At 42.3% G+C, this 15,337-nt stretch overlaps 1 protein-coding gene across 7 annotated transcripts in view; it reads left to right on the plus strand.

Moving 5' to 3' along the window:
- LOC122816697 (eukaryotic translation initiation factor 2-alpha kinase 1-like) overlaps positions 1 to 15,337 on the plus strand; it is a 1,078,686-nt gene that overhangs the window by 294,737 nt on the left and 768,612 nt on the right. For all 7 annotated transcript variants that reach the window (XM_044089674.1, XM_044089672.1, XM_044089671.1 and 4 more), the window contains one exon: positions 11,134 to 11,233. In XM_044089674.1, the coding sequence (XP_043945609.1) occupies positions 11,134 to 11,233 (100 nt within the window). The remainder of the gene's footprint in view (positions 1 to 11,133; positions 11,234 to 15,337) is intronic.

The raw sequence follows: 15,337 nt of genomic DNA on the forward strand, positions 1-15,337 counted from the left end.
TCATTGTTGTTTGGTCCCAATATTAAAGAGAAATAACTGATGAGCGAGTAGGAAAGCAAGACTCAGTCAGCCGTAGTAGTCTGATTTGAGGCCTTTAAAGATCTTTTAAGTAGAAATCAGAAGGGTCCCAAATCACTATTGTTCAAGAAGTCCCTGCTTTCCCCTTTGACTTCTCTTCAGCCAGTGGCAGAGAAGGCCACGCTAATTGATGCTGCACAAATGACAAAGGAGGTTCACAGCATCAGGGATTTAGAGGTCCTTAATCCAGAAAGCCACCTTGGTGTCCCTGAAGGGATGCCAGAGTGCTCCATTCTGGATGTGGTCATGGGCTAATTGTCTCTTCACTGAGAGGTGTGGGTTGTTGTCTCACAGGACAGCCTGAGTAAAAAACATGATATCCATTGACTGTGTATATCCACCTTTCATCGCCACCAGCACTGCACTCCCTTTCTCTTTCAGATGTTCCACCCCATCTGAGATAGGAGAATGGAGATCTCTCATTTTGCTACCTAACAAAAAGAGCTATGCAAGAGGTCCCACCAGAGCAGAGAGAGTCCAGCGTCTATTCAAGATTCTTTTTAGTTCCAAAGAAGGCAAAATATCTAAAACCCAATTTAGACCTAAACAGCCTTAATTAGTATGTGAACATGCCTATATTCTGGATGGTCACAGTGCAAGCCATTCTACCTTGCCTGTAGGAGAACAAATAGATGTGGTTTATAAGCTGTAGGTGTGGCTAAAAGGCAAGATTTGCAACTGCTTATGATTGTCTGCCATCCAGATGCACAGATACCATCTGGACTCTTTGGCAAACTTTATATAGGGGTCAGAATCTCTAGGGTTTTCCAGAAACTAAAGAGAGACTAATCTGGGTATTGACAAAATGCATTGTTGTAGTCGCAGTTCTCTTGCACCTTAAGAGATGCTGATATTCCCTTGTATAGATGATTAGCTCCTTGCTGCTACAAAAAGGTAGTCCATTTTGTCAGCCAGAGATTACTTGCTTCAATTACATGTGTTCTTGTGTCACTAAGCATAGAAAAATAATATTTGCAGCCTTCCCAAGCATTGGTGTTCATAGGAAGCCACCTGGAGACCAGAACATTCATTGTGAACTTGCTAGAAGAAAGGTGTCAACCCTGTTATCTTGTCAGTGTCCCACAGCATCTCCCTTGAAAGTCCTCAAAGTATTGGCAACATCCATCTTCCTCATTACTCTCTCAAGATATTACATGAAGTTCTGCAGTACACTGTGTTTACAGTGGTCTAACCTGTCAGATGCCATGAACATCCTGATTTGTCCCTCCTCAGTTTCCAGAAGACATCTGATGTGGTAGAGGGACTCTTTCACAGTGTCAGCAGGGAGGCCCATTACCCTTCCTATACCAGCGGCGCAGTAACCATGAACGCTTCCTCTCTAGGATAGTAGATCTAAAGGCCAAAGTTTGCATAAATGGAGGCAGTCTGCCACACATTGCAGAACCTTTAGGACTGCCTTCCTTCCTCTAGGTGTAATTTCACTTCATTCAAAAATGTCTGTAATCTGTTATATCAGCACCCAGGTGGAACCAGGTTGTATCCTCTGTCCAGAGAGGCTGAGAGAGTGGCAGTAATGTCTTCACAGAGTTTTCTGGTAGTAATGCACATTCTGGGATGGACCAGTAATGTTGTGGATAGTCTCCTTATGGCTGAGTTCCCCTTCAACCACAGAGTAGTACAGCTGTTTTTGCTTTTGTTTTTGCAATTTTCATCCCCCCCCCATCTAAATTAAAAAAAATAAAAATAAAAAACTGCAACTACTTTGTCCTCATCCCTCCACAGGAGCCAGTCACCAAACTATGCCTGGTCTCTCATTGGCCACTCAAGTTGGACCACTGTACACACACAGCTTTTCTCCACTCATCCAATAATTTCTGAATTTCTACAGAAATAGTCTCTGTGCAAAGCCATAATTATCCTCATGGTCCCTTTCTGGCCCAGGCAGTTTTGGTTCTGTTTGTTTTAGCCTCATCTCAAGAAGCAGCCATGGTTTCGAGATCCACAACCTGACATCTTATTTCAACAGTCCAGCAATCCTTATCAGGACTGTCACTCCCAGAAATTAACTGTATGACTGCTCCATTTCAAGGAATGGCCACTGATCACACCTTTTCTTCTTGTAGGGTGTTTGATATTCTTCAGTGTCTCAGCAAGAGTGCACTTGTAAAATATACAGGAGCAAGTGGCGTAGATTTTGTATTTGGGCTTCTAATCTGGGTCTGGATCCCTTCAATACATCCATTCCCTTAATTTTGTATTTAATTTTGTATTTTCTTTACTTCATGTTTGACTTGAGCTCTAGTTGTTCAACGTGCAGTTAGCTACTATTTTCAACTTCCACACAAACTTTCTCAGCTGCTCATTAAGAAGATGCTAGGAAGCATGTAAATGCTTCCTGAAAGGCACTTTCCTTTTTCATTCCCCCATTAAACACATCTCTCCACTGTGGGACCTATATTTGTTGCCAGAGACATTGACAACCAACTCCTTCTGCAGACTTGATTCCTGTCCTGGAAGACTTTACTTTTTGCAGTGGTCACTACTTCTTGAAGGATCTCAGAGTTGCATGCCCTGTTCTCCTGGAGTTCCTGTTTGTGTTTCATGCCTAAAATAGCTAGAGTCCAACCTCAACCAGACCATACACCTCCCTGTCTTCTTTCTAAATTACTGCAGTAATGGAAAGTATCTCCTGTACACTTTGCATGATGTTCTTCGTGTTTCACAGTTGCAGTCATCACACTTGGGTTATCCTGCCAGGGGTAGCCTTCAGTCGACCCGAATACCAGAGGCTTAGTATTTCTCGTTGGTTGCTGCCACTCCATGACTGATGTCAGGTTGCCAGTGGTATAAAATCAGGCAGCTGATGCCATTACATCAGTCTTTCTTGCCGAGGAGCCCAAAGCAGAAGCAGTTAGCACGAGTGCCGGTCAGCCGCTACCCGAGTTTTCATTTCCAAATTGAAGTTGAAGTCTTCTAAAGCGAAGTACCCCGTTGGGGATTGTTTTTTCTTGCTCTAGCCGATGTAACAATTGTCTCGCCTGTGGAAAGCAAATACCACACTGAGACTTCCATTCTTACTGCATCACCTGTTTAGACCCAGACCACGAAGTCCCTCGCTGTCAATTTTGTGCTTTGTTCAACGCCAGAACTATACATCGTTGGGCCCTTATTGTAGCTAAATATTTTTGCTCAGTCCTCGTATTCCGATATGGCTTTGGTAAGCCATCCGACTACCGATCTTCCGAAAAACTTAGGGATCAAGACTGAGATGGACCACATAGGTCCAAAACTGACGACAGTGCTTCTGTTAATCTAGTCGTCAGCTCTCTGGTCCTCAGTGAGGTGCTTTCACAGCCCCTGATGGCCACTTCTGTGGATTCGCAGGCCGCTACTGAGACCCGTTCGGAGTCCGAAACGCTGCGAGACTCTACGACTAAGGATCCTGCAGATGTCTGTACCTTGGATGGGTCCAGAGCCGCTGAGCAGGCACCGGCTTCCGAGGAAGTTCTTCGCACTACCGATACTCTACACAAACTGATGACTTCTTTTGCGTCTTCAGTTCTTTCTAAAACTGCTGAGTTTCTAAGGCCCAGGGTAAGAACTACGCCTAAAAAACCAACAACCCAAACTCCGGCACCTGCTTCCATGCCACAATCTCAAATGCTTAAAATGGTGGAAGACCTTATTATGCTTATTAGGGGAAGCCAGGCTACCCCTTCCAAAAGAAAGAGACCTGTCCCCAGTATTATCTGAACAGGAGTCTGACTCCGAGGTTTCTGAATATGAAGACATGCAACCCCTCTCTGCTTATGAGGATTCTGATGCAGAGGAATCCATTCCTTCTGCCTCTCCTCCCAAGGATTTTTCATTTGGTGAAACCCTACATGCTTTAAGGGAGCATTTCCAATGGGAATGTCAGGACTGTCCTCAGTCAAAAAAAGAGACTCAGGGAATTCTAAGATTTACCACAGCACAGACCTTTAGCCATTCCTCCTGTCCTGGATGTTGTGGATGATGTTTTTATGGAATCCAGTTTGACTCCTGACAGCCTTCCTCCTGCTCCCAGGAAACCTGACGGGTACTACAGAGTCCATGTCTCTCTCAAATTCCTTTTCAGAAATCCTACTGCTGACCCAGAGGTCATCTCCCAAAGACCTAAAGGAATTAAAGCAACCTCAGCTAAGAATCCCACCCCCTCAGACAGGGATTCACAAGCTTTAGACTGAGGGGGTAAAAAAGTATACACCTGTGCAACTCTTGGTATTAGAGCACTAAATTGTCAGTTCCACATGCTGAAATATCAGCAGCATACCATGGAACTCCCTAAACAAAAAATATCTTCCTTTCCTGCTTGTGCAGAAAATAAAGAATTACAAGAGCTTATGCATTCTGCAAGCCAAGTTACTAAGCACACCTTGCAATGTGGCTTTGATGCCCTAGAAGCATGTTGCAGGGCAGCAGTCACTGGTTCTGTCCTTAGAAGGCATGCTTGGCTTAAGGAACAGGCCTTGCCAGACCATGTCAAATTAAAATTATTGGACGCACCATTGAAAAAAGACAATTTGTTTGGCACCAAGGCAGAAGAGGTCTTAAAAAAGATGAAAGAAAAAACTAAATCTATGCAGACAGTTAAAGACATTTTACAGCTCCAGCCTCTTGAGGTTCAGTAGGCATTGCCCCTCCAAGCACTAGTCCTTTCCGGCCCCCTCCAGGCCAGCTCAGCCAAGACCCAGGGGAAGCAGACCCCCCAGGGAATGCAGAGATCTAAGCAATGGAGTTCCTAAGCCACCCCCTTATGGTAAGAACTCACAATGACTTTACAACTCCACCCCTTACCTCTTCCCACCTGATTGTGCCCCTAGGAGGAAAACTCTCCTTCCATGCAAACAACTGGGCCTCTACCATCGACTGATGAGTCCTCATTATAGTGTCCCAGGGATACAAATTTTATTTCTACACTCTGCCAACCCCAAAATGGTTCCCAGATTTTCCTCCTAACCATTGGGCAGAGGCCAAAAAACAAGTCCATTCCCTGCTCTCCATGAGGGAAATACAGCATGTTCCTGCAGATCAGATAGGCCAAGGTTTCTATTCCAGACTCTTCCTGGTACCCAGAAAAGAGGGCCACCTAATCCTCGATTTATCCATTCTAAACACCTTTCTGGTGATACCAAAATTCAAAATGCTCACCCCCCAGCAGCTTCTTCCTATGCTTTCCAAGGAATCCTGGTTAGGCACCCAAGACCTAAAAGAGACCTACCTACACCTCCCAATCAGGGGAATCTTGCAGGAAATATCTGTGTTTCAGGGCAGGATCTATGTACTTTCCGTTCTCTGCGCTTCCCTTTGGCTTATCCACTGCTCCCAGAGTTTTCACAAAATGCCTGGCTCCAGCCATTGCTTTTTGCAGACAAAGAAATATTCAAATTTACCATTACTTAGACGATTGCTTGATTCAGGCAGACTTGTATGAAAAGCTGTTACAGCACCTGGCGTTTGTAAAGGACCTACTGACCTCCCTGGGGTATACTGTCAATGAAAAGAAATCAAAAGTAGTCCCCACACATAAAATTGTGTTCCTGGGAGCAAACCTGGACACAGCATCCCAGATGGCATTCCTTACTCCAGAAAAACAAGCCTACCTGTCGGGTCTATATTAGATCACCAAATGCTTAAAAAAGTGAACGGTGATTAATTGACCCTATGTAAGCGAAAGCTTACAATTTCAAACGGTCAGAACAGCAATTTATTTATTTTTTTTTCCTAGGGAAAAAAATCGCTGTTCCAACAAAAAAAAAACCCAAAACACTTTAAACATTACATTAAGTGGGGGGCTGTGCCCCCCCCCCCCACTTAAATATACCAACTCCAAGATCAAGACGAAAGCGGCAAAGTAAAGCGAAAGCAAATTCTTTCCTAGGGAAAGAATTTGCTTAAAAGCCGCTTCGATATTTTGCAGTTTCAGGCTTTTGAGTTCGACCAAGATGCATTTGAAATAATGCGTCTTCAGTCTTCTAATAGGGAACCTACCTGTCAGGCTACTTCTCTCAGCTAGCCACCAGAACCCAGTTATCCACAAGGAAAATCCTGTAAGCTCTAGGGTTCATGGCCTCCTGCATTCTACTCATTCCATATGCCAGACTGCATATGAGGAAATTACAATGGTACTTAAAAAGCCTTTGATGTCATCACTGTCAAAACCTGGAAACAATCATACCTATAATACCCTGTCTAAGGAAAGTTTTTCTTTAGGGGGTAGCAGCATGCAGTCACAACAAGGGACTTCCCTTCTCACAGCTCCACGCTGCCCAGACCCTCGCCACAGACATATCAGACTATGCCTGGGGTGCACACCTAGATGGCAGGTGCATTCATGGCCTTGGAGCCCAAATCAAATACATCTGCACATCAACCAAAAAGAGATGCTTAGCTGTTCAGCATGCCCTGACAGCTTTCAGACCCCTACTCTTCCCCGGGACCTCTAGTGATCAAAACAGGCAACATCACAGTGATGTGGTATATCAGCAAGCAGGGAGGGACTCGCTCTTATCCTCTCTACAGGCTCGCCATGACCCTTTGGCACACTGTCTCAGCCATGCAAATACACCTGCTAGCACAATTCCTGCCAGGCTCCCTAAACTCTCTGGCAGACAACTTGAGCAGAAACCTGCTAGACCCACATGAGTGGCAGCTAAGCCACAGAAGCTTCAACCTTGTAACCCAGAAGTGGAGCACCCCGAAGGTGGACCTCTTTGCCTCCCACTCCAGTTATCAGCTCAGCAAATTCTGCACCAGGGAACCTCACAGCAAGGCCTGGAAAGTGGATGCTCATACTTCCAGTGGGTAAACCTCTCGATCTATACATTTTTCCCCTCTATCACTCATTTCAGGGGTATTGCTCAAAATAAGGGAGGAAACACCAAGGGCAATCGTGCTTGCCCCAGACTGGCCACACCAGCACTGGTACCCACTGCTGTGCAGCCAGTCACCCCTGCCACCATGGCACCTACTTCCGATCCCAACACTCATGACCCAGAAGAATGGAGAATTCATACATCCACAACTGCAGACACTGAACCTGGCAGACTGGCTGTATTCCCTGACTTCTCCTCCAGCTGCCAGCCTAAGCAAACAAGTCCTGGATGTTGTACGTGAGGCCAGAGGCGCCAGCACTAGAAAATCCTATGCTGACAAGTGGAAAAGGTTTTGCACCTGGATCCAGGCTAAGGGAGCCAAAACAGCACAGCCCTCCCTACCTCTCATCCTGGATTACCTAGCAGACCTACTACACAGGGGTCTGTCCTTCTCTTCTATTAAAATTCATGCCCCTGCCATTTCTGCTGATTACAGCACAGAGCCACCTCTCTTCTCACACCCTCTCCTCAAACAGTTCCTAAGAGGGGCTAACAACTTACGGCCACCCAGAAGAGCTCCTACCCCAGCTTGGGACCTTAACTTTGTGTTGGAAAAGCTCACCATACACCGCTTTGAGCCTGCAGCATCAGCAGAGTTAAAATTCCCCTCTTGGAAAACAGCCTTGCTTCTGGCCATCACGTCAGCTAGAAGAGTTTCAAAGTTACAAGCACTCATGGCTGTAGAGCCCTTCATCATTTTCCATGCTGACATGGTTTCCCTCAGGACTAACCCATCCTTCATGCCTAAAGTGGTGTCCAGTGTGGCTCTCAACCAATCCCATTCATTTGCCAACCTTTTTCTCTAATCCACAAAACAAGGGGAAAGGATTCTGCACTCTCTCTAGATGTGCACAGACAGCTCTGATTCTACCTGGATAGGACTAAATCCTTTAGAAAAACTGACCAATTGCTAGTCAGCTTCACAGCAGGGGCAGAGGGCAAGGCCATATCCAAACAAACAATCTCCAAATGGATAGCACACTGCATCCATTTCTGCTACAAACAGCATGGGAATCCGCCACCAAAGGGGGTCAGGACGCATTCCACCAGGGCAACCTCCACCTCTGCAGCTTTTCTCAGATGGGTCCCCACTAGGGACATTCTGGAGGCTGCAACATGGACTTCTGTTCATACCTTCACCAAGCATTACCACCTGCATATCTTCTCCAAATCTAGGGCAGGCTTTGCCACCACAGTCTTGCAGGGCATCCTAGCCAGTCCCCAGTCGTCTTGTCTGCCTCCACCGTTTTCTTCAGCTTTGGGAATCAACCCAAGTGTGATGACTGCAACAGTGAAACACGAAGAACATAGTACAGTTGTGTACACTTACCATAAATGTAGATGTTCGAGTGTATTCACTGTTGCAGTCCTGGTTTCCCACCCTCCATCCCCCTTGTCTCTTTCTTTTTCTGTCTCCTTACAGGGAATTTTTGGTATTTTCTACTGGTGGTGGTTTTCCACCATAACCTAGCTCCCTATTTGGGGGCTCCTGACAGCAAGAAAAACTGATGTAATGGCGTTGGCTGCCTGATTTTATACCACTGACGACCTGACGTCAGTCCTGGAGTGACAGCAACCAACGCAGAAATACTAAGCCTCTGGTATTGGGACCGACTGAGGGCTACCCCTGGCAGGATAACCCAAGTGTGATGACTGCAACAGTGAATGCACTCTTAACATCTACATTTATGTAAGTGTACACAACTGTACTTTTACAGAGAACCTGCATAATTTAAAGACAATCAGAAAATATTCTTAATTGTTTATTTCATTTACACTCTGTAAACTGGAGCACACAGTGTCCAAAGTAACCTTGCTGAAATGGCTTTAGACTGCATAACCTTTATGTACAAACCAAAGATTAAAACTTAGCAAAGAGACCAAAGGCTCATTTTAACTAGGTCTGTTTTAACCTGTACTGCCGACTTCAAGAACATTTCAGATAATGCCATCTGTTTAGCAGTAACATGGTCCCTATACACTTTCTACACATTTTAAGTTGGGCGTTCTCTCCAGGTCCGAGTCTTCCTTTGGAGCTACCAATCTTAAGGGCATCCTGTGATTATTCCACCTAGGAAAGCTAACAGCTTGGAATTCTGTCCCATAGGTTGAACCGGCCAGTTGGGATGATAAAGGATGTGGATATTATGCACTTAACATAATAGTGGATCTTTGTCATCCCTAATCCATCTGGTTTGACAACATGCCCACCATCTTCTTACCAAACTGTCATAATTTCTATCCAAATAGATCTAGTAGAGCTGCCTTGAAGCTTGTCCAATGTTCACTTGTCCCTTCTAGCTGATTCCATTACCTACATCTTCCAGATAATAAGTAACAAACTCAATCTGAGAGTGAGCTGGGAAAGATGCATATTGGGAGTAGGAAAAGAGCTTGAGCGGAGTTCTTGAAGTGAAAATGTTTTGGATTGGATCCCCCTGCTGGTGAAATCCCAGAAGATGAAGTGAATGGACTGGTATGACAAAGCAAAGATCCATTGTTGTGGTAAGTACATAGCTTCTGTTTTTTTTTTTTAGGATGATAGAGGAAGGAGCTAGTGTCCTTAAAGCATGACAAACTAGTATGTGACTTAAAGTTGAGAGGGAATCTCAATGTGAACTGTAATGCCAAGTGCTGCAACTTAAAGTAAATGTCAAGGAGATCTTGGCTGATAGGGTAGGACATATATTTTGAGGCCCTGTACTGCATTGTGATAGGGAGAGAAAATCTTGGCTAAGAACAAAATTGCTTCACAAGTCATGTCCATTCGGGTCATTTTGGCTTGTAGAAAAATTAAAAATAGTAATAAATACTTTGATGCTGACATATTGATAGGCCATAGAAAATCAAGATAGGACATAGAAAATTTTTTTTTCTGCTTTTTGTAATTTCTTGACCATAGTGGTCCTTTAAAGGCAACTGCTGCATTAAGAAGTGTCATGTCAAACATTTGTATAAAGTTAACTCTTTGTATTTGCTTCTGTTAACTGGAAAGGACCACCAAAGAAATCTCATTTTCAGTGCTGTCCTGGGTATAAAAAAAATCCATAACTTTTTAAAAGCAAGACATTTTGTTGACCAGAAATGCCTCACAATATGTTAAAAATATAATTCCGTAGATTATGCTCATAAGAAGTATTTACAGATTTTGCATAGTTCTAAAGTTGTAACATATACACAGATAAATGTTAAGGGTATGGGATGGAAAATAAATTGACAGAGAAGACTTAGTGTGTAATCCTTATTAAGAACAGAATGTGTAGGAACACTGTTTTACAGTGTGTATTCTTAAAAAAAAAAAAAAAAGAGATAGCGTAGTGGTTAGAGTCCCGACTTTACAATAACTTTGGTGTGCTGTGCTTCACTGTGGGGAGGGGGCACTGTAAAAATAAATCGTTACAGTTGGGGTTTATTCATCACCAGTGAAATTGCATTGGTCCTGCTATTTGTTTTCAGATTTTATTGCTACAGTGATCCGGGCTCAGAGATCTGCTGTACAGATGTGTACCAGTTCTTTCTCTTCTGTTAAGAACATTGCAGTGTATTTCGGTCAGTCTGTTCATACCTGGCTTTCTTCATTTCCTCTACATAATTTCTAAAGCTTTGTTCCTACTTGGCCTAGAAGTAAAAGATAATTACCACAGCATCTCATTTCTTTAAATCATTTATGTATTTTGAGATTTCCAGCTGAATTTTTCAGCACTTGCCATATCAAAATAGAGGCAGTTTGATTTGAAACTGCCCTTGTTGCAACTTGTTACAAGTGGACATGCATTATACTGCAAAATTTTCAGTTTTGAGGAGGGAAATTTAAACAAGATCTCTGTAAATGACAGGCAGTGCAAACACTGAAATCTAGTTGTATTAGAAACAGTTTCCAGCATAACTTTATACCATTCAGTCTTTTTTACATGTCCTACTGGCACTAGTTGTAAAGAAAAAAAATAAAATAAAGGTCCAGGCCCACAAACAATGCAAGCAAAAGTAATTTGTTCAAAAGTAAAAAGTGCAAGAATAGTTGGGAGTACACATGTAAGTAAAAGGTAGCGTCTGTTAATGGTGTAGTAGCATTATTTGGCAGTTGGACATATTTTTTATAGTTTGTAAATAATATATAAAGATTAAAATGTTATTCTTTTCCTGAAAAGGGCATTAAGGTTCTGTATGTTTGCTGTTTCAGATTCTTCGAGAAGCAAAAGTGTTAGCTGGTCTTCAGCATCCTAATATAGTTGGCTATCATACAGCCTGGCTGGAACATGTCCAGAACATCTCACAAGCAAGTATGTTTATTTCCCTGCAGCATTTAAATATTTGCTATAAGCAAAGCTGCTTTTCAAAATTGGAGATACTTTGGGTGTTCTTTGCAGTAATTTCAGGGTAGCTCTTCTGTTGATAAGCATGAGGTAAATGTGAAGAAATGAGTTTCATTTGAGTCAGATGCATTTTAAGGTTTTTATTGCACACTTTTACTTGCAGGTAAGATTGAAAAGGTTTGTTTTGGTACAGCTGTGATTCATACTGCATTACAGTTGACTGGAGGGTTTTTGTGATCTTTTTGTGGTAAATGATTGCATTGTAAAGATCTCTGAGAATGAATGTACTCCATTAACAGTGACTTTTAGTTCCTCTGTTTTTTCCATATCTACGGTGATTTCTTAACTGACATGCACATAAGTAGTGTGTGTGCGTGAGTATGAGTGAGTGTGTGTGAGCGTGAGTGCTGGTGCATGTGAGTGTGTGTGAGCGAGCGTGCACGTGTGTGTGCGAGCATGTGCGTTTGCTTGTGTGCCAGATACCACATCAAGATTACACTAAGGCGACACCTGTCTGGCTGAACCAGAAATCTGCTAAGCAGATGTGCAAGATCGACAATGTCATGTAGGAGAATATTAATATCCCCTTTCCCCAGGGGTTGTGCGATCTTGGAGATGGTATATATAACTTGCTGTTGGTTTAGTCCGTTCAGGGGTAATCCCCAGAATGTGCACAGAACTTGATGAAATTTGTGAATTCCACATTGACATTGATCTGAGTGTCAGCAGCGAGTACATTCCATGGAGTGCCCAATACCCATAAATACACGTATGAAGTATTTTGACAATTGGATTGCTGTTCTGATCCAAACCAGTCATTTCCACTCTAGGACATCATGACAGGGAACTAAAACAGAAAAATGCAATTTCCAAAATATAGTACTTGAATCTCCCTTCTTTCTGTCCTTCCCCTAAATTTCTTGCATTATGTCATTGGGGTGTTGAACTGCGGTGGTGGTGCTGCGGTAGCGTTGTCACCTTGTAGCAAGACGTTGTCCCGTTCGATTCTCAGCTAGAACATCTTCTGTATGGAGGCATACGTGAATGGGGCATGCCCTCGTTGAAGGTTGTGCGTCAGAGCTGGTAACCCGGTACGTAAAAATCCACTACCAATCATTAGCGGACCGGAGTTCCGCTGTGGCGACCCCTAACCGGGAAAAGCCGAAAGACACAAACATGTCATTGGGGTGTTGGAGACTGACACAGCAATACACTTTTTATTTTTTCTTCACCTGAGACCTTAACTGGCTGCATCTGCCAGTGTGAGGAGCTCTGATGCTTGTGAAGAATCCAAATTATGTCCCATCGAGTTGACTAATGCTTAACTTGGACAGAACTGAATTGCTGATGTACAAATTAAAAATGAGCTTCATTGATCAAAAATAGGAAGCATCAACTGTTCTGAGTGAGGCACAAAGCTTCAGTATAGCTCCATTAGTTCTGTGAGTGCTATATTTGGAAATGACTTCATCAAAGGACTGTAGATGATCAGCTAAAAATCAACATTTCATGGTAGATTGTACCACAGTTTTGATGTTGGCTACATAACTGGGCGGTTGCCTTAATGTTTGCTCTTGTTTTTAAGATTCTTCTTACATTTTCTGAATTCCCCAGTTCAAACATGGATCGAAGGTCACAGTTATACAAAAGTTTGTAATTGTAAATGTAGGGTATGATTTTAGATGATGAAATTCATTGTGCTGAAAGCAGTGTGTGTGTGTATATATATATATATATATATATATATATATATATATATATATATATATATATATACATACATACACACACACACACACACACACACACACACACACACACACACACACACACACACACACACACACACACACACACACTAAGAAATGAACATGTGACAATAACATCATTCAAAGAATAGTAAATCACACAACAACTCTTGTAGTACTTTAGCGCTTTTGTCTTACTATCAAGACTTCTTCAGAAAGACATGTTTCATAACTGAGCAACCACTGTCACTTCCTTTAAATACATTAGTTCTAGCAGGCCATTTAAATTAACAACAGTTCCTTTCCAATAGTAAAGTGTGAACAGGCAGGGTGCTGTGTGCATTTTCATTAACATTATAATCGCAGTTACATAAGGTAAATTGGTCAGGCAGTATTAGCCTTGTGGTGCCGTGTGCATACTAATAGGGATCGTGTGCAAAAAAGGGATCGTGTGCAAAAGCAAAAAAAAAAAAATTAAAAATATGGGTGAACTGGGAAGGATGAGAGTCATGCTGGGATAATTCTAATATTAACACCCAGATTGGTTCTTCCCCGATGGGACAACCCAGAAATTACATATAGTTACTTTGCGTAACTTATGAGTCCATGCCTCCAAAGGTAAGTAAAGAAGGGCACAGACTAAGGTGGAGGAGTCATATAGCGAGTCCTACTATGCTTGGGTATCTCTGTGTGTGTGTGTGTGTGTGTGTGTGTGTGTGTGTGTGTGTGTGTGTGTGTGTGTGTGTGTAGAGAAATGTGTGGGTATGCCACCTGAGGGGGAAGTGGGAGGAATGAGGTGTGGACTTAAAGGGGGGGGGGCTGTATGGGGGCAGCCCACGACACGGAGTGTGGAGCCAGGGTTTGATGGGTAGGAGAATATGAATAATAGAGAGTCCCAGAAGACTGGGTCAGTGCGGATGGTACTGCCCGTGGGATGGTTCAGATGGTACCACCCCTTGAATAGCTGCGTGAAAAGTGAGACCGGGGGGGTTGTTGGTGGGGTCGGCGGGGGGCTAGCCTGGTGACTGGGAGTGTGTGTGTAGGGGGGGGAGGCAAATATCAGAGAGGGAGGAAACGCATTATATTCACTTGCACAGTTGTAAATCCATTAACACATTAAATCCACTTGCACAATTCTTCAACCCCTATCAAATTTCAATCTCTATACCATTTAAGTGCACATTTAATGTTCAGTGTTTCAGTGATACCTGGATAGACATCACTCAGTTCTATCTGCCATTTTAATTCCTGGACTTGCAGGAATGTGTCCATGTTCCCTACAAACTTATTTTTTCCAGCGCTGTGAATTTGAATTCTGTGAAGTTTGGGCAAATAGCACTGTTTAGCCAAGGTATTCAAACTGTCCTGTTTGCGTATTGCTGCATTGTGTTCTTTAATACGGTTACTCAGCTCATTCATATATATATATATATATATATATATATATATATATATATATATATATATATATATATATAAAATAAAACTTCAATGTAATAACTAGAAGAAAACAAATATCATCCAGGTTTATTCTACTGGACTTCTTCAGAATGTTTAAAAATACAAATAATGTGTTAATAAATAAACATCAGCTATAATGAGATGATGACATCAAAATTCCAAGACCAATAGAAAGCCAAACATTCAGAGATATGTAAATTCTATAGTACATTAACAATAGTTATTGGTTCCATTTTAAAGCACATCTAATATTTATATGTTCATTCAAACCAGGTGGGGCTTCAGCATTTAACAGAAGCTGCCAGTGCAATTCCTTAACTTCCAGTAAGGTGTTTTTGTCTCCAAAAAATAAAGATACATGGTCTAAAACAAAGAAATTAAATCCTTTAAACAAGGTGCAAGTGTTACTATGTTTAGCTAAACTGCTAAAGCATTGTTAGGATCACAATTTCTGATAGCTGCCAGGTGTTCTTTAATTCTGGTGGAAAGTTTACGTATAGTTTTACCAATGTAGAATGAGAAGCAAGCGGTACAAGTAGCAGCATAGACCACAAAATTGGAATTACAGTCAAAATGACCATTAAATTTGACCATATAGTTATTGTGTTTAAAAGTGTAACTGTTTCCAGTAAGAATCCATTTACAAACAATACATTTGTTACAAGTAAACATGCCTTTTACATGTTGTATGATATTTGGAGACAGTAAAAAGGCTGGTCTCTATTCCCAAACATTAATTGTAGAGATTTATTTTTCTTGTAAGCAAAAGTAGGGCTGGAACCCAATTTCATATTGATTTTCTGACTAGAGGTCAAAATGCTCCAATTATTATAAAATGCTTTTTTGATTGCGTTAGAGTCTG

Source organism: Protopterus annectens, chromosome 12.part0 (assembly GCF_019279795.1).
Source record: "Protopterus annectens isolate FY-2018-M chromosome 12.part0, PAN1.0, whole genome shotgun sequence".
In the NCBI taxonomy this organism is placed as follows: domain Eukaryota; kingdom Metazoa; phylum Chordata; order Ceratodontiformes; family Protopteridae; genus Protopterus; species Protopterus annectens.